Below are 25,009 nucleotides of genomic sequence, written 5' to 3'. Positions count from 1 at the left end.
AGAGACATCTCCCTGAACTCCATTTACATAAGAACAGGTTAAGGTCCTAATATGTAATTGGCATAAGTGACATGCTGGGGACCTAATGAAAGAGAGGAGGACCAAAAATGTAAGAGTAGCCTCTTCTGGTTTAAATCCTAGAGCATCCCAACAAGATCTGCCCCTGCTGACCTTGCCATATTTGATCCTAGGCTTTCCCTGTTGTTTTTTTTTTTCTTTAGGCTTAGGGAGAGATGAAATGAAGTGGAAGATGCATGTTATAAGTAAGTCCAAGGGAATACAAGATTCTCAGTCATCAGAATATGTACATCAGAAAAAAAGAGTAGAAAGAGATATATGTCATACTGGCTTTGACTCATCTTAGATATGTTCAACTACACCCCCAGGTTCCCTGGCATTAAAATATACAGTAACTATTATAGCACTTTGAGAGCTGTAGGCTTTGTGGTAGTTGACCCATGGGCTCTAGGGAGAGCTCTCCAAAATCTCAGCTGCATTTTCCACAAATGTAGTTTCATCCATGCAGTTTTTTGCAGGTGCAATCCAGTATCCCTGCTCCTCATGTGCAATTGCAATGCTAGAAGCAAAAGTATAGCAACGCAGTTGGCAGGGGTGAGGCAAAATTGACATTGTCCTTGTATTAAAAACAGACCTTATCAGTATGCCCAGATTCCATAAGCACAGGGAAAACTCATCCCTAGGAGGTAAAAAGCTGTTCCTAGATGCTTCTGAGGAGTGGTCCACAAAAGGGCTCAAAAGAAAATGTTTTTAAGAGAAGTTAAAAAGAGCCATATTCTCTGTACATCATCAGGAACATAGAGGCAATGTGTTAAGATGTTGCTTAACAGACAAAGCACATACTGCCCCTCCTGCATCAACCCTCTGTTCACATTTGGGGACTGCATTATCTGTAGTCAGGTCTGGTCGTTATTTCTCTGCCAAAATAAAGGGAAAAAAAGTCCATATGGTTCTCATCCTACGGCGGAACGTGCAAACTTCCACACAGAATCTGAACAAGAGCAAGATCCTATTTGCACTGCGATAAACACCATTTGTTCATGCCTCGTGCCTGCGGGCAGCACTGGAAAAGTTAGTTTCATAAATAGCATCCTGGGGCTCACATAATGTAAGAGTATTAAAAAGCGTTATCAAGGCAGCAATTTTCTGTTGCAATAAGCCACATCATAGTCAGATGTTTGAGATGGAAAAGGCCTATCTGAATATTGAGCCCACTGGTAAGCAGACGCACAGTATAGTCCCCTAGATATCAGATATTAAACTGTTGCAGTACACTGCAATCTTAGTCAAACGGCCAAGAGGACTCAAGCCTCAGGAACGTTTTAAATGAGCATCCTTCCAGTGCAAATACTACAGCTCTATTTTGTTCTTTGTATGAGCACATTAAATCACCAAAACAATATTAATACCACAAATTGAAAAATCAATAGCATATTACAACAGGCACACTACTCCCCAAATAAAACCTGCAAACCTTTGTAAATGCAATTCAGAAAAGGCTGATTGTAAAACAAAAAGGCACAGAGACTGGCAGATAAAAAGGGCTTATCTATTGAAGTGTATGGTTACCACGTCTTCAGTATCTCATACTGCTATGCTATGGTACATGAGCTGGATTCTCCACTCCATTATATCAGTTTTACACCAATGTAACTCCACTGGATGCTTAAACAGAGTTACAAGGGCATAAAACCAATATAATGAAAAGAAGAATCAAGCTTTACAGTGTAATAGACTCAGAGGAAAATTATCTATTCCTTCATGAGGAAAAAAATCTTAGCCTCTCACTCTTTTGTTTTATTCCTGCTATAGATTTTCAAGGCTAATATGCAGTTATACAGTAATAAAAGTGAATAGTACTACACCACGAGCAACGAGAACCCACCTTTTCATGTGGACAACATACAAGAGTCCAGACCCTTCCCTGAGGATTGGTTATGCCCCAACCCAAAACCTAATATAATCCAGGAATTGTGACACCTGCAGAGACATGTCTCTCTAGTAGGCTCCCATCCTCCATATAATCCTGTGTGGAATTAGCAATTTACATGCATCAAAATGCTTCTATCAACGCCACAAAGGACTCTACTACACATCAGCATGTGTGGTCAATCTTTCTTTTTAAGTTTTATTGGTAATTCATACCTCACCTGAATCTTCACCTCGGCTTGGGTACCTTTACATTTCCCATCTCCAGTCTCAGGTCACCAAGCTCTATCCTGATGGGCACCAAAAGGACTGGACTGTGTGACTCATGCTTATCACAGCACATCCCGAGCTGCGTGTAAGGTAAACACCTGCTTAACCTGACCGCTGCACTCAACAGGCTTGCTACAAGGAAGTGGTCTTTGTTTTACAGATCTTTGGGTAACATTGCTCCATGCAAACGTGAATGGCTTGGCCTACTTTACTAATTATGTAGCATTTTAACTACAGGGTGGGTGTGGGCACACCATCAGAACAAGAGGGTGCAAGCAGCAGTTTTGTGCTCGCTTCTAGATTGCTCACTAGCTGTGAGGAAGGCCAGCAGGTTTGCCTAAAACCCCTTCACTGACGATTAAGTTAGCCTGGTTTACTTCATAGTTTTTAAGAGCCTTTAACTCTCTTTCAGCATGGCCACACACCTGCTACAATACCTGTGTCTTATGTCAGTAAGCAAAAAATTGCATTTGCACATTTTACAAGCAAAGCACTGAGGTGTTCCTGGACTTCGATAAAATAAAACTCATGAGCTAGATTTTTATTGTACTTGCAATTAAAGAGGCTTATGAAAACCAGTAAAGATTTATGACTACGGGATATGTAGAGACTATAAAGTGAACACCTGGGAAGCTAAAAAGAAACTGGGTAACCAAAGGGTTCTGGTGATCCTCGGGTGACAGCATTTTAAAGATGCAACCAAAGAGTGGAGCAACTGTTGTGTAACTTTTGGTGGAAAAATCAATTTTTCTGAATAGTAAGAGCTTCTTCTCGTGGGAGATGTTTCTGAGATGGTTTTGTCCCAATGAAACTGAAAATGTTTTGACATTCTAAAAGAAGAGATATATCAAAGTGGTAATTAATTGTCACTCTTACAGAGATATCCAGTGCTGTAGTTTATTTCATGCTTTACAAATAAAAGAGTTATTTAAAAAACTGCAGAGCTGAAATACTCCATTGAGTACTACTTCTTTTCCCAATGATCAGTGACAGTGTGTTCAAACAACTGGGTGACCAAACCACCTGCACACCCTGAATACCTGAGCACTTTGGGTACTCTGTGATACAAATACTGTCTAATCCTGAGATAACTTTCACAATTTCCAGAACCATGATTCTTGAAGTAAGATGGTATTAATCTCAAAGCATCATACAAATTACAGTTCCTAAAACATTCATACAACTGACATGCTGGACTTCATTAGAAATAAAAGTCAGCTGTCTGAATGAAACTCTGGTGGACTATGTACCAGTGAGGGTTTTATTTATAGCCTATAATGTGTTCCCAGCTGAAAAATATGATGATAGAGAAGAAAGACTTTGGAAGTGTTTGGAAGGTCAGAACAGGGAAACAGAACCAGAGGATCCTGAAATCACAACTCTGAAAAAACCCTCTTTCTCTGAGCTTCTCTGATTTAGCCACTTCCCTCAAAGCATGGGATTATCATGAGTCCTACAAAGCTATTGCTTGTAAAGGGCACTTAAGCAAAATACACTATTACCATTGATTTATTTTTTTTTTTTAACTACTGGTAATGTTATTCTTTTCATAAATGCTTTGACTAGCAGTGCCCTAATAAATATTTAACAAATAAACCCATTCTCGTCTATATCAATATATTCCTCCCTTCAGCTGGAGAACACAGATGGGAGCATGCATGGAATTTGATAATCATCAAACACCTGTCTGATCAAAGACTGATTGTCCAAGAGTTAAGGGCCGAACCTCCTATTTTCTACAAATTGTTGTTAACCTAAAGGATAGCTAGATTTCAAGGTTCAGTTTTTCTAGCTCATGAAATAATTGGTAATATAATCATTCAGGTAAATGACACGACAATGTAACATCTCTACTAAATTTGAAAAGATGCACAATGCTTCGTGTCAGCAAACAGTAGCTGAGAAATGAAGAGCGTTGCTGAGAATTTTACCCCTAAATCCCATTTGCTTACACACTAATTTAAGGCTTTCTCCCTAGTTGGCATTTCTATTCAGACAATGCCATGGAAGCCAGCCAGCCTGTAGAGAGAACCCTAGATGAAGTAACAGATCTATTATCCTAACTATGCTGGAATCTTCAATGATTATTTTAACAAAAGCAAAGTCAGTAAACGGAAACTTTACTGGTTTCCACTTCATGACAGAGACAGATTAAAAAAAAACATCCACTAGCGTTTGCCAAACAGAGATGGAAACTATTAGGAAAAACAACTTCCCATTTAAATGGCTATTACAAACAAGAGGGCATAAAAACAAAAGGAAAACTAGAAGAAGAACTTGACAATATAGCATTACATGGTTCAGACAAAATATGACTGAGTGAATTAACTTCTGAATAAGTTCCACCACAGAAAGAGAAAACAGAAGATGGCATTCAAAATCATTTTTATAAAGGCATAAGAAAACATGCATTCCTTACCCATTCTGTATAGCAGCTGCTGGATCATAAGTCAAAGCCATGCCAGCCTGCACATAGTTAGGGAAGAAAAACAGATTTTTACTATTACTGCAGGGAAAAAGAAAAAAACAACCCCAAACAAAACAAAACAAAACAAAAAACCACCATTAAACATATTCTAAGCCAATATGAATAAAAGCTGACTGGAGCTTAGATGGAAATCTAAATTCTCCAGGGAAGCTCAGATGGCCCAAAGCAGCACAGACAGATTGGCTATGTCCCCTGCCTGTGAGATCCCCGAGAAACAGATCTGTTCAGTATGTTGATTGTCATCTCTCCATAACGTTTAGGGCAACCGGTGGTTTTGTTGTACCAGTATCAGTTAATAACTCCACTGAGATGAAGGCATTTACATCTGATTGCCCACCATAACAAGAGAGGGCCAAATCTTGCTGTTGCCTGTGAGACAGGTAGTTAGTAAATATTCTAAAGCCAACTTCACAAAAGCTTCTCAGGGAAGGAGTCTCATCTTTCTTACAAAAGTAAAGCCCTGCGTGACCCCAGTCTACCATTTCCCTAGGCTGTCACTTGTATTTACAGTTAATTCAATACCACAAGTCAAGAAACAAAATGTGGGCTGTGAAGCAGAAAAGACCAACCAAAAACAGAAAAAAGTAAAAAAAAAAAAAAAAAAAAGTGATTGAGTTTTTAAACAAGGCTTTTAAAATACTTCAGATGTCTGAACAGTGAAAGAATTTGTTAATGGGCTACACAGAGTCTTTCAACTGCCATTCACCACCAAGCAGATGCTGACGTGTGCGAAAGGATTTGGCAGCATCCAGTTAACAACCGTCAACACCACCACCATTAGAAGACATCCACAGGTACTGCAGGAAAGGCAGGGAGACTGAATTTCTCACTTTACCTTGTGCTCTAAGACAGCAGTCAGGGTCATGCAGGAAGGACCAGCTTCTTCCCCAGTACTTAAAGACATGGAAGTGACAATCTCTCTCCCACACACTGCATTTGCTTTGATTTTTTGTTTTCCTTCCACCACCCCCTCCCTTTGTAAAATACTTGCCAATGTTACACTATCAAGAGATGGGAAGACATCTCTTTCTGTGTAGGGCTAGAAGCTGAGAGGAGAGGACACTATTATTCAAGATGCTGCTCTCTCCCTTTGGGAGCAGCTGAAAAATGGCCACAGCACCATCCCACCCCAAAGCACTGTATTTCTCTCCACTTGACATACAGACCATATGCTTATTGCCTGAGACAGAAGACAGCAGCATTTGCTACAAGGACAGGTGCTTTACCAACCACACAGCAGAGCCTGTGCTTCTTGGTGGGAGTTCTTAATGCCCCTGGACCCATCTACCAAAGTACTTTTGAATAACAGCATCTGCCCTCTTCCAGATGGCTACTCAGACAGGTCAGGAAGCATTTGGGCTTGGCCACCTCCCATGCAGGCAGGTGAGCAGGCAGGGTAAGTGCCCTGGTGATGAGCAGGCAGAGAATGGGCAGCACTCCTAGAAGAGCCAGGTTAGCTCGACAGCTGCACACTGGTCTAAGAGGAGATTGTCCAAGATTCCAGAGGCCAAAAGTAATCTCTAATCTGAAAGTGGTAGGCTTCAAATTACCTTATGTAGCCAAGAAAAAAAAATGTTCATGTCATTATTATATTCGTATATTTTTCTCATTCTTTTAAGCAGATGCTAGGTCAAACACTTTGCTTACTGAAAATGCCATTGTTTTATTAAAATACATACTATCTCCCAAGCAAAGGATAATTCATGAGAATAAGGCCATGGACACATGGCTATTTTTCTAAAGTTCATTCATTTCATACAAAGAAAAATAAAAATTACTGTTTCTGGAAGTTTAAAATGTCAAAGAGTCAAATTTAGGGTGACCCCAACCACTGCTAATGTTGATGTAAAAATAAAGTAGCTTAGAAAATTATAAGGGATGATCAACTTGTTTTTATAATTTTTATGTCTTATATATTCCCAGTGTGTTATATTTTTTGGTAAGGTTGCATTAATTACTAATGCAAATGTATACAATTCATCCAAAAAGAGAGCTGTCATGGTTTAAACCCAGATGGTGATTCAGTATCACACAGCCACTCCCTCACTCCCCACCACTTCCCCCCCAGGTGGGATGGGGAGCAGAATTGAAAGAATGTAAACCCCACGGGTTGAGATAAGAAGAGTATAATAACTAAAGTACAGTATAATACTACTACTGCTAAACATAATGATAAGAGAAATAACAAGGGGAGAGAATATAAAACTAAAAGGGGAAGGGGAAGAAAAAAACAATAAATGCAAGTGATGTACAATGTGATTGCTCACCACTCAGCAACTGATACCCAGCCTGACCCAAGCAGTGATCTAGCCCTTCCAGGTAACTGCCACCAGTTTATACAGTGGGCATGAAGTGCTGTGGTATAGAATACCCCTTTGGCTAGTTTGGGTCAGTGTCCTGTCTCTGCTCCCTCCTGGCTTTTTGTGCTCCTCCTCACTGGCAGAGCATGAGAGACTGAAAAGTCCATCAGGGTAAGTGCTACTGAGCAACAACCAAAGCGGTCAGTGTGTTATCAGCACTATTCTCAGACTAAAGCCAAAACAGCACAGCATCAGCTACTAGGAAGAAAATTAACTCTAGCATAGCCAAAACCAGCGCAAGAGCCAATAAAACTTAAATATAATAAAAAATTTTTGTCCACAGTATATTTTAGACAAAAAATCCTAATAAGAATGAGGGTGCAGAAAGGATAAATTGCAGCAGCTCTTTACTGGAGCTCTAACAATGCTCAGTGTGCACCTGAGACCTGCAAACACATGTTTATGCCACTTTCAGTTACTTGTCTCATGGATATTTGAGCACATGGTTGTGCACAGACCTTCAGCGTGCCCTCATGCCCCAGACCTGCATGTGGGTGCCTGCAGACAACCTGTATATATAACAACTCCATGATATATATAGAGTAGAATAGTTAGGGGTTGGAAAGAACCTTAAGATCATCTAGTTTGAACCCCCCTGCCACAGGCAGGGATACATATATTAGCATCATGTCCATTATATAGTAATGGTACTAGGAATAATGGACACCACTGTGGGTTTGGCAAGTACAAAATATGAAAGTCTAGGCATTCATAATTTTATCCATGCTCCATATCCATACTGCAAGATGACAGATTATCAGAATCTGTTAAGAACTTCAGCAGTGACAACTATATATATCACTACCACATTTGCCTGTAAATGAAGGTTTCACATCAGACAAACATGACACATTGTGTGGCCATACGTGCATATGGCACACCACCTACAGTTTGCCCAGTAATATTGCTAATATCCCCCCATTGTTGAATAGCCTTAAACAGCTGGTATTTCAAATAGCTGCTAACAGAGGACTATTTACTTCTTTCTCATCAAGTTGTGTAATTCCTCCCTACAAAATTAAGCTGGCTGGAAGCCCAGGAGAAGCAACAGTTAGCCTGGACCAGTGAAAGATATATGGTCTGAAGCATCCTTATTCATCAGGAATAAAAACTGATGCGCAATAACAACTTACTGGAAAATTATCTGCACTTTCCTCCATAGCACACAAACAGGAATTCCAAAATGCCAAATAAAAAATATTGATTGGCCTCAGACTTCCACATGATAGAGGTACAGCTTATTCTGTCAAAACCAGAAATGAATATAGCTGTCACTCTGCTTAATGCAGTATTAACTACACTGAGGCACTGGGTGGTGCCTCTACAGCAGTTGTGCTGAAGAGTATTTTCTTCCAGGTCTTTTCATCCACTGTTATGCACATGTTTCAGTGCAAGGACAGGGTCTTATTCCTTCTTCTAATAGTGACACTTCCTGATAAAAAGCCACCTCAGAGAGTGGCACTGATGATGGAATGCTGCTTTAGGAAAATATTTGTCAGATAAATCTTCTATGAAGGAACAGCTGAACCACAGAACTTTTATGCCGCTGAGCCAGATAATGGGCATATGCTCAGCTACTGAATGAGGTCCTGCACCTCAGCATTTCAACATGCAATCTCTTAAAGTAATAATAAAAAATTAGTATCTGCTATCAGTCCCACACATAACAATAAAGACCATTCTCAATGGTTACTTGACCAGTCTGTTCAGAAAGTCACTTGACACAGAAATAAAACCAGCTCATTTAAAATACTGATTTTTTAAAAAGACTATTTAAACCATATGTCTACTTATCACCAATTTTTATCAAAGTGTCTGAACTCAAGACAAAGGAATTAAGATTCTTGCTATTTTGTTGCTGCAGTTTTCTAATTAATGACATCAATAAACAAACAGATTCTAAAAACAAGAGACCCAGTCTGAATCTTTCTTTAAATTTAAGCTCTTTCCTTCAATAAAATGTAGCAAATAACAAAAAGCCTCTGTAAGGCAAGGGCTCCCCCAGGAAGTTTGAAGGCCTGTACTTAACACTTCACTGTGAAAAATTTTCCATAGGCAAAAATAAGGTGTTCTGTTTCTGGTTTTTTTCCCCATCTCTTTGTTATGAGTTGAACATAAATGAACACATTTGCCTCATTAAAAAGAATCTTAGATGATCACATTTGCATTGCTTATGTAAATTAGATTTGTAAATCTCTCAAAAAAATGATTAAGTTGTGGAGTGATTATTGAAAAAATGATCACATCTTCAATATCATGTGAAATAAGGTGGGCTTATTATTTCTCTTCTGAACCTCTGTAAACTCTCACAAGAACCCAGTATCTGGCTTCCAGCAAACACATAGCTATAAATGACCAAATTTTAGGTTGTGTTTTAGGTTCTGTGTTGCTGGGAAGCAGCTTTCATGAACAACTTCACCAACATATCATTATGTTGGAGTTATACCAGAAGATAAGTCCCTCTTCCCCATCCACTCTGATTTATGCCCTTATCCTTTCACACTGGATGGCTGCCATCCCAGGGGAATGGGTGTTTTCTTGGCTACTACAGTGGAATCAGTTGAAATTTCAACAATGAAATTCCTGGACTTGTTTATTACCACTGCTAATATCTGCCAGGCATCACAGCACAAGGATCTCTTCTGCTCCGACAGCAGATACTCTGACTGAAACGCTTTGAAGAAGGAAAAGAGAGATGGCGGAAGAACCCAAATGAGACTCGTTTAAAATATTGATTTAATAGAAAAAGCTCAGTCAACAGTAAAGTAACCTTGGCAGAGTTCCTTCCTTTGATTATTTAAACAATTCTGTCAGAAATATTCCACATTATTAGACATATTTCTGAATTTAATTTTGAAAAAAAGTCTTTCCTTTTTAGAAGAGAAATCTAGAATACAAATGTGACACCTCTTAAATATATAGATGCATATGAAAGAAATGGAGCATTTCCCAGCGACACGTGCTCCTTAAGCAGCTTCCAAGTTCTGAGAAAAGAGTGGTTGTGGAAGTGAAAATACATAATACTGAGGTTGAACTTGGGAAGTGATTCATGAACCTCAGGTCAGAAGTTGGGCCGATAAACACAATGACAAGTTCAGATACCCAAGTGAATGACAAGAAACCCTTTTTGTCCTACAGAACTGGACTGGAAGTCTGATCTACCAGCTTCTGGTTTAAGGGTTGAGTCACTCTGTTCCAAAGAGGATCATATTCTCCTAACAGAGACATATGTACTATAATATAGTTAGTCTGTTTGCACTGCCAACTCATCTGTTTAACCTTGCCATCTTCAGGTCTATGAACCATCTGCTTTTGGGAATCTGGCACACCCATTTTGCCATCAATCTGATCCAATGTTAAATCAGCTGTGGATTATAGTCACACCTGCACACTAGATGTGTGTGCTACAGTGGGCTGAAGACTTCCAAGAATGGTTTGTAGCACTACTGAAAGTGTCAGACCATCAAGTATTTGTCACGGATACAAAAGAGTGCAGAAAAAGGTATGTCTTTTCCCTTTTCCCCTGTCTCCAGCATCTGTTTATTCTGAATAAGAAAACACTGTTCTGGCAGCAGAATTTTGAGGAAAACCCTATTGCAAGAAAATCTTTGGGGCAAATGGCATGACATTTTTCACCACAGAATGAAACCCAAAGCCAAAATGAAAACTAAGAAAGCTGATCTCAGAGAGCAGGTGCCATCCTCATTCTACTTTAACCAAAACATAGCCCTTATTAGTAGTAAAAATGGTCCATTTTAAAATCCTAATTTCAGGGCCAGAGATTTCACATAGGCCATTGTTTTAAAATATTTCTATGTGCTTTATGAGCTCAAAATCTAACAATTTAAACTGGTCTTTGGCATTTGTGCCTCTCAGGCACATTTTCAAAGCATTGCCTACAATGAGAGCATCTTGTGACAATGAGAAATGTTAAACTCATTGCACTGTATCTTTTCAATTTATTTGTCAGTTACCTTTTGCCCTTTTCCTTTCTCCCACTGTGTAAGTTTCTCTTCAGGTTCAATTCCTCTCTGCTAAACTAAGGTTTGGCTGAAAACGAGCATGCAAAATACTGACCAATGTCTAACTTCCATACTAGTACAGTAAATGTGCATGGTCTGCATGTTCAGCTGCTACTGAATATTTGGGTATTATTGCATATCTGGACAGGCCTAGAAATTGTCTCCTACAGAAAAGAAAAAATCATTTGTCTATGTGTAAAATGCATCAGCCCTAAACACTGAGGCTTATGGAAGACAACTATGGAAGTAGTACCTGTCTCCTTGGAATTATAAATAGAAATCTCTGTCTAAGTTATAAATGGGCCTGGCACAAATCTACTAATCATTTCTATATACCTGCTGCTGGCAATGAAGGAACAACTGGCACCAGCATCAACTGTTTCAGCCCTTCACTAGTACCGACTTCACAAAAAAATCAGGAAGTCTCTCAAATTACCTATTGTATGTTTTTCTTTTTAAATTAGTTTGCATTAGACAAAATTGTGATGAATAGAAGATAAAAAGAGAAACTGTTAACAAAAGCAACATTCACAAACTAGTAGGTCATCTTATTTTTTAAAGAAGAATTAAAACTATGTTTAATGGTTTAGACATTTCACCAGTGATAAATGATGAAGGGAGAAAGTAGGAAGAGAGATTAATCTCTTGGCTATTTAGAAACAAAAGTCTAATCCAGATTACAGAAGCAAGAAAGCAATCAACAGAAGAATTACTGGTGGCAATTATTAAATATAATTATAAACATCAGATCAAATCAAATGACAAGGGGGTTGCATTTGGTGGTGCATTCACTTTTGTGATATATGAACCAATACTGCAGTGGTGGTATTTCCTTGAGAAAAAAACAATGCAAATACTTAAATGCTCCAAATTTTACAGAAATTTGCAAATGAAGTACCAAAGGTTTCTCCCTTTCTACCAGATAAATCTTAAATACACATATCAAAAGATTTTATTTCTGAATAACCAAACCAAAGTTTCAGTAAATCTGCAATGAAAGATTATTTAAGTTGCAGGTTTTAATCGAATCTGATCTCAATTTGTAACTACTCTTCATTCCCCAGATGCATTTTCAACTAATGAATATTTTTTGAGATATGTCACCCTCCTCTAGACCTGTCAATTGTAATTTAGAGGTAAATTACATCAAATATTTTACCGACAGAATTTGAATATGATTACCCTCTATCACCATTTCAACATGATCTAGTCAGGGAAAGTTTCAATACAGATTGCTGAACTAAACCACTGTGACTCAGGAAAAACTAGCCTAAAAAAAATAATTTACTTTTGTGCAGAAATTATGTCAGTTATTAGATCAGAATTTCACTAGATGTATTTCCAACATTTGCGGGTTCCTCTGTATATTTCTTGCACCTATATGTTAGATGCCTAATTTGACAACCTTTTACAAAGCCATCAATGATCTAAGCTCTCAGCTCCTTAGTGCAGAACTGGTCAGCCATCACAAATCCTCAGTCAAATGCCTCAGTAAATCTGCTGAGTATTTCCTGAGGCTTCAAACAGGAGTGGAAGGGTAAGGACTAGAAAGTGCTATCCAAGGTCAGGCATTCTTCCCTGGTTACAACTGGCCAAGTAACCAAGTACCAAAAAAAAACCCAAAAAGCTCTAGAGAAATTTTTCCTAAACACTTGACTTTAAAAGGTAAGCCAATTTAGCAACTAACTAAAGTATTTCTACATGGTTATGAGAAGCAATCTACAAAAATAAGATTTTCTATTACATTCTAAAGTATGGCCTGAAAACTTTACCCCCAAAAAAAAAGTAATCCTCTCTTATAAAATTCCCCCGAAGCTCCCCATAAAAGAGAGCAAAACCTCTGACACCAGCGCGGTCAGAGAGGTAACACCAAAGCAAATCTGCTCCTCCCTGCTAAATCTCCTGCTGTTTCACCCCTACAGCAGAGTACTGGGCACAACTGTCTGTCTCTATGTTGCATTCTCAAGTGTAAGGCTAGTGATAGAACTGCTCGTGCATTTCTCCGGGATCTGTCCTTCTGAGCAATAATCCTCTTGCATGCTCAGTGTTAATGCTGGTTAAACCTCAGAAGTTTTAGAAATGCCCTTCAAGTAAGCAAGAATGCAAAGGCTTATCGGAACACTAGCCAAAATACATCTTGTTCCAGATACCACAGAATTTGGCCAGGGTGGAAATACTGAGGGAGCAATCTCTTAGACACTATTTCAATGCTTTTCTTTAGGGAGGAAAACAAGAAAAAGTAGAGGTGCATGGAATATTTCCAGGTCCCATTGGTAATCAGAACTATGACACTTGTCATGTATCAATTATTTCTCACGACTTACTACCTGTTCTTTATTAAAGAGATTAAATTTGACAGGAGTAATTTCAGGAAGGTTACCCAAGTGCTGCTACGCAGAGAACAACTGAATGGTACATTGTGCTTAGAGTAAGATCATTAAAGGACAAAGAGTTAGAAAAAGACTATTGCATATAAAATATAACAGTAATTACATAGAAGGATTTTACACTGGAAATAAGAAAATTAACAATGGTGGGGAAGAAATTCAACAAATGAGTGACCCTAAAAGAGAACATGCATTCTTGTCTTTGATGCTTTGAGTAGTAAATATCCAATGTGCAGCAAGGTATTAACCAGATGTTAATAAACAAAAAATCTAAGAAAATCTAAGAAAACAGATCATTCCTAGCTTGAAGTATTTCTGAGTTTGTACCTTTACAATCTTTCCACATTTGTAGATTATTGTCCTGGGTTCAGCAGTAGCAGTCATTTTTTCTCCTTCTTAGTAGCTGGTGCAGTGCTGTGTTTATTTCTCCTTCCCGTCCCTCCAGGAGCAGAGGCAAGAAAGGTGGGGGGGGGGGGAAGTAGACTGCATGGTTCTAATTTACGGCCTGGGCTTAAACCATGACAATTATACCATGACAACAGCTCTGTAGTTGAGTGCAAATACCACTAAAAACTACTTTTTAAATGTTGATACTATAAGTACACCAACCACACCCTTCTTGTAGATCACAGTGGTATCACTGTACTTAATATGAGCCACTACGCTAGGAGCAAATGAACTATATATGATGCAATAAACTGATGTGGCCTGAGGCCACAGGCATAATGGTGGCTTGCTGGCTTTAACTTTATATTCTCTTGTTTACTGATTCGATCTGAAGGAAGTATAGAACAGAGGGGATAATAGCTATGATGGTGTTTATTTTTTAAACGGGATTTAGACGTCTTTAAAATATGGATTATTGACCTTATTGAGGGTTTATTATTGTCTCCTATACATAGGCCTTTCATTTTCAAGCTCTCTATACAATGACCTGAGTCTACCACTTGAAGTACTTCCTGGGCACTTACTCCTCAGTAGATCTACAACATGACAAACCATAATGACTCCTAAGAAAACATCTCAGTTTTTTGGGACATACGGCATAACAGCCTGCAATGAACCTCTGGAGTCTTCTTCAGTATCTTGCGGCAAATGTGTCTGTCACACTGGCACTTTCAGCCCACAGAGTTAAAAATAATTTGGAGCATTGCTGTTGGAACAGTGTACTATAACCACCTTGCTGGAGGGAGAAATGTCTACAAGAGGCCTTTCTGTTTGTTTAAGGAGCTCACCAATTGTGCCAGAGTATACACATCATAAGCGAATGGTCCAAAAGGTATCAGCTAGTGAAATCAAGTAGTTACAAAAAATCATAGAATCACAGAATTAACTAGGTTGGAAAAGACCTTTAAGATTATCAAGTCCAACCTTTACCCCAGAACTGCCAAGACCAGCACTAGACCATGTCACTAAGGGCCTCATCTACACCATTTCTGAACACCTCCAAGGATGGCAGCCTCTTCCAATGCCTGAGCACCCTCTATGTGAATAAATTTTTCCTAATATCAGTCTAAACATCCCCTGGTACCGCTTTAGGGTGTTAGCTTTTGCCCTATTACTTGTTACTTGGGAGAAGAGACCATCCACCTCCTCTTTCCATCCTTCTTTCAGGTAGTTGTAGAAAGTGATAAGGTCCCCCCTGAGCCTTCTCCAGACTAAACACCCCCAGTTCCCTCAGCTGTTCCTCATCACATTTGTGCTCATGACCCTTCACCAGCTTTAGTGCCCTTCTCTGGGCCTGCTCCAGCACCTCAGTGTCTCTCTTGTAGTGAGGGGCCCAGAACTGAACACAGGATTTGAGGTGAGACGTCACCAGTGCCCAGTACAGAGGGATGATCACTGCCCTGGCCCTGCTGCCACTCTATTTCTGATACAGGCCAGGATGTCGTTGGCCTTCTTGGCAGCTCTGCAATCAGCACCCCCAGGTCCTTTTCCACTGAGCAGCTTTCCAGCCGCTCTTCCCCAAGCATGTAGCATTGCATGTTGCAATAGCAACGCAGGACCCAGAATTTTGCCTTGTTGAACCCCATACCATTGGCCACAGCCCATCGATCCAGCCTGCCCAAATCCCTTCGCAGAGCTTTCCTACCCTCCAGCAGATCAACACTCCTTTCCAACTTGGTATCATCTGCAAATTTACTGAGGGTGCACTTGATCCCCTCATCCAGATCATCAATGAAGATAATAAACAACCCTGGCTCTAAAAAAGCACAAACCTTCTAGAAACACATAACTTAGAAATACCAAATAGTTTTCTTCCTTATTTGCTTTGTAAAACTGAAGTAAATGCAGCAAAACCCACAAAAAATACCCCCAAAAGAATTAAAACCAAAACAAAATGCAAACCACCAATTTGTATTCTAATGCATCACAACTGAGCAACATTTATTTTCCTTGAAAGCAAAATATATCATAAACCCAAAGAATAGGTATTTCAGATAGAAACACTTGTAAGTCCTTCAGTGTTCATAGTGATCATGCATAAAAAGGTACTATGGCCAGATCTACCTCATTTATTCAAGTGTTTTTATCCTGTAATAACGTTCAAGAAGAGTAAACAGCCTCTTGAAGAGTCAAATAAATTCCTTTCTTATTTCACCCCCATTTGGAGTCATTTCACGTACAAGCACACAGAAAGGAAACTCCAGTAACAGAACTATTTGCAGCAGAGCAGAAAGCAACCATTAGATTTCTTTTTTTAACTTTGTACACATGATGGAGCTGAGGCTACTGTAAACTGTTTTGTCTTGGGCAGAATGAAGAGTCCAGCTGAGATAAGCTTTTGGAAAACTTTCATGTGGAGCATTTATTTGGATGTGCAACTGCAACTCTCCCTCTCGTAACAACTCACCTACTCCCCGATGATGCTCTATCACCAGGAAGTATACGGAGGGAATAACAGTATCGAGTTGCGTAAGTGTAAATTGATTTGGGGTTTATAAAAGTTACACCACAGGTGCTGATGGCACACCAGTAAGATAATACTGGACTCAGGTCTGGCTGCAGACAAGAGTGCTCGCGGTGGGACAAGGCTGCACACAGATCCACACCAAGCTCTGAAACTGTCTTTTCCTGTAACTTTACACTCTGTACATTATTATAAGCTTCACTCTCCCCTCTGCTCATATACCTTTCTCTGTGTGAAACTACTGTATTTTGTGTGCAATCTGATTTCTTCGTAGCCCTGAAAGGTAGATCTTCAGGTCTGCAGCTGACTTCTGCCAAACCCCAGGAAAATAATTGCTGCATGGCACTTACCTCTCCTTCTCTGGGCCACGGCCTTCCATTCTGTGTATATTTGCTTTGATTCTGGCGCTTCTTTTGCCCTCCATCAGCAAATTTGCACAGCAAAGGCTCAGTGGGGGCTGTGAAGACAAGAAACCCAGTCTGTATTAGCATCCCCCCCAAAGAAAGTGATTATAACAGCAACAGTAGTGCTTTGTAATACTGATCTTTTGAAGTAAAGTCTTGCCTTCTGCAGATATTTTCTGCCTCTTTTAGCCTTGACTCCACTGGCAGCTGTTCTTATTAACTAAGCTTCAAAAAATATATACTGGCAGCCCTTAAAAGAATTTAGCAAATATTGTTGAAAAAATAATCAGCCTACGCAGAATGTTAAGTTGCTGTAGTGGAATAGTAGAGTCAGACATTAGTTCCAGCTAAGTTAGACACGTATTCATGACCAGCATTAGTGCAAGGATAAACATTGCTTTACTAAAGCAGCTTTCTGCTTTTATTGTAAAAATTTTGCAAGAATCTGTTTAAAGAATAAGTGTTCTCACTATTTCTGTGTTTCTCAACACCCAATCCTTTAAAAAAAACAGAATAAAATAGAGAATTTTGCCAAGCACAGTCCCATTAGCTTTCTTTTCCTCTTAACTCCTCTTTTAATCAAGTTGGCAGCTAAGAAAACCTCTGTCTTCTCCAACTGAGATCTGGCATTTGAATACAATAGTCAGGGAGCACGAAGCTCCGGGAAGAAAGAATATTCACAGAGATGCACACCCCAAAAGGCAGCCAACAACAGGGCCCCCTGGTGAAGAAATTGCCACACATGAAATGGGTACAACAGGAAGGGAACTCTGTGTCCTGGGATCTTTTTCCATCTACCCAGCTTTTAACAGCCTCCTAAAATATTTTTCAGTCAAAACTGTAATTAGCTTGCTGGTGGGAGCTTGCCTTTGCTGTCTCCTTCTTAAAAAAGAGGCCAAATTCTACTCATTTCATTAGTTACATGTCAGGATTGTCCTTTACTGCCTACATCAACAGAGATTTAAACTAATATTGGCTTATTTGAAAGAAATCTAAAAATGATGTGTTGCTTCTGAAACTTTTCAGGAATTTTTGGATTCCCAGGCATAACAAGTACAGGCTCTAATTAATTAACCAGGTGTTTTCATAGAAAAAAGCAAAAAATCTGTTTTTTCTTCCTCATTTCCTATGTTTGTGAGGCTGGAAATGTTGAAGGAATTAAAGTGCAAGGACATGAAGGAAAATGTTGCTGTAGGGGGATTAGTCACGTTGCTAACTTATTTATTTAAAATAAAAACTATGATTTGGTTAAAGGAGAAGTTCATATAATATTAAAACAAGCTCATCACCCCAACTTCTTCATTACGGCAAGTTCAAAATGGGCCAGAATGTGTAAATTAAAATTGTGATCACTCGAAAACTGCCACAGAGGAACATGTATGTAGAGAATCTCACATCAAAACCACAATTTCTCATTGGGACAGCATCACTTTGGCCACTTCCGAAGCTTTAACAGCTTTGTTTTTTTCATTACCATTTTACCAGGCTAGTAATTTCCAAGGTCATTAGAAACTGAACTGCAGGGAACAATCCATTATTGGCAGAAAGCTCAACTGTGTGACCCCAGAGGTCCTTCCCCACCTCTGAGTTCGATTATTGTATCAGATTTTGGTAGAAGCAATGCTCAGCCAACCATCTTAAATTTAAAATAATGAAGGTTCAAAAGCATCCAGGTGGCCGTGGAGATTTTTCCTGCAGATGGAGAGATTTTACAGGGCTGACTTCCTTGCACTTGCACCAGTTTTACTCCACAGTGAGATGCTGCATGATTTCAGAGTGGTTACTTACAATTCACTTTGATGTGACTGTGCAGGAGGAGCAGGTGCTAAGCCAGCATTAGTGAAAGACCTATTAAACATCACATCTGAAGCTTCAAAATCTTTTTGTTTTAAGCACTGACCAACTATCAAGCAACATACAATACCATCAAGAGAAGCATGTAAACACAATCTGCACATTGGATATTTACACATGCCATGATCATCTGCTAACGTACACATGTGATATTAGCCCATGTACTATGACATGAACAAGCTAGGAACCATGTACTATGGGTGAACAAGCTAGGAAATCATATGGTTTACTACATATCCTCTCTATATATTATCCAACCACAAATAGGAAGCTGCTTCTATTTCTGAAATTCCCAATATCCAGCATTACCATCTGACAAACTCTTATTTGTTAACTTAACCACTCCCATCTAGAAAAAATGCAAAAAATATTGTACAGACTTTTCAGCAGGTAGGGAAGAAGACAGAAAAGGGCAAGAGTACCATACCCTTCACAGGCAAGTTTCTACACAGGAGACTATATTGCTCTACAGCAAACTGAGAGGAATCCTCAGGGAAAAGTCAGTCTCTGTCGATCAACACTGACATAAGCAAAAAGATCAAAAGAGCATGTTCTGACAGGAAGACAAGAGTCTAGATGATTCTGGGCTTTGGTATCTTTTATTTATTTAGTTAGCTACTTATTTTTTCCAACAAAAAACCTCTCAAAACCAACACAGCCATTTACCATATTACATCCGGCAAGACAGAAAATTACCTTAATATCTCTGAAGCGGTGTAAGGTCTTAATGGTTTACACCTGGAAACAACTATGGTAACCAAACTCAAAATACAAATAAATCAAATTAATAATCTCTCTTCATTCAGGACATACAGGAGAGTGAAACAGAGTCTCATGAGTTCAAGCATGTTGTTCTAAGTACACATAAAACCTCAAATCTCCGTTTTACTTTGCATTCTTGAAATCCCCTCTAAGAAAGTTTCTCTAGGCTTTGCAACATGAGGTTCACATGACTATTTGATATTAACACCATCAGTCTTACTAATTACATGTGCAACAACAGAAGACACTGGAAAAAGCATATCCTAGTCCATCAGCAAAACTATTTCTAAGTAGAATTCTTGCTTAATGGTTTCATGAAATGTCAGAAGTGCTTTAAAACTAATAAATTTACTTTAGGCAAGAAAAAAACCCATCACAATTAGGTACTACAGTTATCAATTTAAAAGGAAAATATCTAGGAACTCTTCAACATTACAACAATAATATCAAAGGATTGCAACAGAAGTCGAATATTTTACCTCCAAATACCTTAGAAGAGGAAGAAGGAAAAAGGGAATATTTTAAAATTTTTCTGTTGTTGCTCTCTTCCATTCCAGACAGACACTCTTTAATTTATGGACTGAATTTTCACTTTTCTCCTTTTCCTCTGTATAAACACACTGTCTGAAAATAAATGCCTGTGTCCCTGCCTCTTCCCTCACCTTTTATAATGATGACTTACTAGAAAATGTAATTTAGATATCTGTAGATGTTCATAATTTGAAGAGATAAGCACATCTTTTTGTATGGTTCATGACATCCTCAAAGTTTAAAGCATGTGTGGTATTTTGAAGCCTATCTGGAAAATCTCCTGTTGCTGTTTTCCTGTCAGAAAAGAGAGAACTGATTCACTTGAGACAGATTTCAGGCTATTCCATCCTGATAAACTCTTCAAGATAGAAGACACTGCTCTTTCTTTGACTTCTACCTTACAGTAACAAATACAAATATCAAGAATAAATAACAGCTTTAACCTGAACAAGGTTCATTAAACCATTATCCATTTTTCAAGAAGATTTAAATGCTTGCTGTAGCTCCCATCCAAAGCCTGCTCTAGTTAATAAGACATAAATAGCCCTGAACTTGGCTTTCTGTCCTGAGAAGGAAGTGGGATCAAATTGATAGTGCTTCTAAACAGTATTTGCCAAGTTATTCAGGGCTGCTTTAGGAGAGGGCAGTAGTTGCTAGTGTTCAAATTCTTTTCCCGTGGAAGTCAATGGCTAAAGCACTATCTCTCTTCAGTCAGGCCTTGAATTTACTCTGAGAGTTCAGTGAAGGTAAAAGAGAGAGACTGGTTTTGTGTCAATCAAGCCTGACGATATCGTTGGAGTTCCCTTAGGAGATCAGCTTCTCATGCTTTCCTACTTTAGATGGCCAGACTGTACAGATAGACAAGCACTGAACTGCCAAAAGGCTGTTAATGTCACCAAAAGCAACACTGGTATTTAAAATAGGACAAAACCTTTAGATGGAAGGAGATGGGGATAACTGCCCCCTTCTCAAATCTGGCAGCCTCTTAAAAATGTTCCATCTCAGGAAAGCAACTTCAATTAAATTGGTGAGTTCAACAAAAAAAGCAAAATTCTAACTAGTTCTGAATACCTAATTTCCTTATTCTTTCATTCATCGGAAGGCAGACACACTTGAGCTTCTACATATGCACAAATGTATATATTCATGAGCATGTGCTTCATAAAGGAAGATGAAAGCTGTCATTTGCATTCAGTGAATCTTTTTCATTATTTCAGGTGCTCTGAAACTTCTTCTATCTTAAGAGTTATTGAGAAAAGCTTGTGCTCCACAACTTCCGATTCAATAATCTAGCATCATCTGTCCAGCAATGGCAAGAATTACATACATAAAAAAGCAATAACAAGAATCTATTTATGTATTTTAACTGCTTTCACTATGAATATTTTTGAAGATGGAACATTTTTCAGCATGTCAGGAAGAGTTTAATCTCTTTCTCTCATCTTGTACAAGAATGAAAATAACATTTTCAGCAGACAGCCTGGCAACACGCACGTTGTGGGTCCTTAAACACCTTCATTTGGTTAATGTGAAGAAAAATGATGAGAAAGTCACTAATATATTAATGAATGACCACTGGATAGTCAATGATCTTTTTCAAAGTATGTTTTTATGAGAAACTTGGATTAATTTATTTTTCAGCCTTGGCGAATTCTCCTTCACGATAAAAAATGGAGCAGAGCAATAACTGAGTTCACAATTACACCAAGCATCCGAACTGATCAAGCTTTGACAACTACTTTTCTTAACTCTGTTCCCAATTTTAAGTATTTTGATAACATTTTCATGTACAAATTACATAGAATATCTGATTGAAACATCCATGCCAGAACCAACCCTTTTGCTCCAGGTCAATCATTTTTAGTGTTTAGAAATACTTCATCCTATGGTAACATCTAAGTCACTTTGTAAGCGTACCTATTTCTCATATAGTATTTCAGAGAGAGACATGAAAGGCACAAAAGCTCTAGAAACAAGGCAGGACAGAGCAAGTTGAAGTTCTGATTCTATACCTGAGCTCAGACAGGTGGACCTAGCAGGACAGAAAGCACAGAGTTTATTTACAAAATGAATTTTGCTGTAAAGCTTCAGGACCCCATCAATAGAGCAATTCTCTGCTCTAGTGAATCCATTGGCTTCTAGGAAAGTTCTGTCACACAATCTTATTCATCCTGAAGTCACAAATAAACAAAATTTGAACTTCAAGGAATAGTAGAGAATATAGCTATTCTGCTCTTGCGAAATGAAGAATTACACAAGATGGTACGTGACACAAAAGGACTTGCAAGGACAAAGCGTTAGCTGAGTAAAGAAACTTTAAGTAATGAAGCAAATAAACACGTCATCCTATCCCACATGGAGTGCTTGACTTGTTGAAGGACAGAGTAATATATTTTGTCTGAGAAGCCCACAATACTGAATGTGATGTCACAGAACATACCCTAACATATATATATATACAAGTATAATGAAAGCATATTAGTACATGTTCAAATGATTCCTTGCTGCTCAGCGTTTTTGCAAGAGCCAGTGCTTTTACACAAGTCAAGGAATATACAGCATATTTATTCAGTAGGTTTACATTTAAATTTAACTATGTGATATTCGATAGACTTGTACAGCCGACTATTAAAGTCAAACAAAGGGTTAACATCACATTTTAGTGTGTACAGTACACGACTTTCACAATATAACTGTTGAAATTGGGGAAATAGCCTTACATATCAGAAAAGTACCACACAGCAACAATTAAAAAGCAAACATGTTTGACTAGAAATGAAAAAAAAACCCAAGCAACTGATTTACTTTGGATATTATAGCTTAAGTAATTATCTCTAGTTCACCTTTTTGTCTTAAGAAATTGGAAGCATTCCTTTCATCTTTTTTTTGTATAGTAATTATTTCTAAAGAGAAGGAATATATTAAAAAAGAAAAATAAATCCCAGAGGAGAAATAGTGTGTCAAGCTTAAAGTTAGTGTTTCTATTCTGTGAAACAGAAATTACTTGGAGCAGGTACAACAGATAACTGTATGCTTAGGCTGGAGAAACAGCATGCCAACTGTGAAGGGTGGTCCATATCTTGTTGCAATCAATGCAAACACTCCAGCTGCTACATCGAACAGTTATACTTAATCATATTGTTCCAGAAGCCCCATAAAGATTTGTCAGAGTGGATCAGAAACTAGAGTCTCCTTCCTATGAGAAACCACAACATTCCTTTTTACACTTTGTTTTTGTTTAAAAAAGCATTTCTGTTTTTCAATTTTCAACACAAAGCAGATTCAGAGTGCCTGATTCAGGCCTATTAAATTCCTCCATTCCAGAGTTCTTGATGAAGAGAAACTGTTATGTGTTTTTATGGAGATAACATATAGCAGATGCTTCAATATGGTATTGAAACTAAAAGAAAATCAATCAAAACAGCAAAGCTGAAATGCAGTAGTATGATGGCATATTTTTATTTTAACAAATTCCATTTCTCAAACAACTCTAGTGCTGGTCTGCATTGGAGAGGAGCAAATCTGAAACAGAATTAAGGAGTTCATTAATTAACTTTATCAACTAATAACTAATTAACATTGCACTTGAATGTTGGATTCTGACTTTATTTTAAACACAAGGCCTGAATCAGAGCTTGCAGAAATTATAAAGAGATTCTCAGTGAATCCAAAGCCACTCTAATGAAACTAAATTTAAATGTGAGGTAACTGTGAGCAAGAGCAGAGTTAGGCCCATGAGTTTTGCCAGAGAAAGTAGCTTCCTCAAACCTGATGATACAGCAAAGTTCTAACCTACTGGAGGCCCTGCTATAATGCTGAAAAATCTCAACTGTAGTTCATCCTTTGCGTTCACTGCTATGACAGCTCAGTCTTTAACCACTGGATAAAAAGAAAGTGAGGTCTTTCAGGAGTGATTTTTTTTGCAATTTTTAAATTTTTCCAAGAGCCCTTACAGCAAAAGAGAAGATCCTTTCATTGAATGAGTGTGTAACCAAATGAACTGTATGCATCAGTTTGCAGAAATCACTTCACGTACCTATGCTTAGACTTGAATTTTCCATGGCTTTTGGCCAGGACTCACAAACAATTGAAATTTGGCGCCTATTGTTTTAATGTGCCAATTCTAATTACAAAACATAGGATTTGGCTGGGTTAATACCTCCTCCAAAAATCCCTTTGATAGACTCCCTTGGATTACTGCATTACTGGAAAAGCCATGCACCAAAAAATTGAGACAGCATCATATTTTGAAGAGGAGTATTGGTTACAAGTCATTGAAAGCACTTCATATATTATGTGAGATAGATAATAAATGAATATTGAAATAAGTAGGTATACAATGGCGCTTTTTTGATAAATAAGCAAAGCCTCACACTTGCTCAATCTAGCACTGTTAAACAAGTGAATGCTTAAAAACGCAACCCACCCTTCCATGTTTGAAAAATTTTTGTGTGGAACTTCTGTGCTACAGCTTCACTGTATTTCTGTCATGCCACAATAACCAAGCAAGACACTGAAGAAAGCAAAAACTACATAGCACTTCTGGGAACTATGCAAGTCATTAGTAGAATAAAGATAAGATAATGCAAAGGTCCCCTATCAAGTTTCTCCCCATTTGACAATGGCTGACAAGTGTGATTATTTTCCAAGGAACAACAAAAAAGTATTTTTTATGTTTTTGTGTAGATTTTGGAAATGCTAATTGCTGCCTGGGATTCTGAGTACTATGATAAAAAAAAAAATAAAAAAGGACTTGCTTTTACCATTTTTTGTGCCATTGGCTTACTCCTTCAGAGGCTTATTAGACTACACGTGTTTAGGCAGGAGCTGATTCCTCCAAGTGAAATGAAAAAAATTGAAAAATATTCCTGAAAGCATTTGAAGACATTTGACTGTTTTTCATTGTGAATTCCTAGATCATAACTTGCCACACAGGCACACATTTCTGCCATGTGTGACATATAACTGAGGGGGATCAGATCAATAATTTCCAACCCAAGAATCCAAGATCCAGTGAAGCTGACAGGAACACTTTCAATACCTTCAATGGGTTGTGGCACAGGCTTCTACCCT

At 38.4% G+C, this 25,009-nt stretch overlaps 1 protein-coding gene across 3 annotated transcripts in view; it reads right to left on the bottom strand.

Moving 5' to 3' along the window:
- The window catches only part of RBMS3 (RNA binding motif single stranded interacting protein 3), a gene marked incomplete at both ends in the record, with an annotated part of 444,014 nt that overhangs the window by 61,802 nt on the left and 357,203 nt on the right, over nt 1-25,009 (bottom strand). For 2 of the 3 annotated variants that reach the window (XM_080610082.1, XM_080610081.1), the window contains 2 exons: nt 4,637-4,683; nt 16,736-16,842. In XM_080610082.1, the coding sequence (XP_080466208.1) occupies nt 4,637-4,683; nt 16,736-16,842 (154 nt within the window). Of the gene's footprint in view, nt 1-4,636; nt 4,684-16,693; nt 16,843-25,009 lie in introns of all 3 variants that reach the window. The other variant, XM_080610080.1, reaches the window with a different exon arrangement.

This window comes from Psittacula echo (genome assembly GCF_963264785.1).
Source record: "Psittacula echo genome assembly, chromosome: 2".
Lineage (NCBI taxonomy): Eukaryota > Metazoa > Chordata > Aves > Psittaciformes > Psittacidae > Psittacula > Psittacula echo.
Note: the sequence above shows the minus strand (reverse complement) of the source record. Positions and strands in the feature narration are given on the sequence as shown.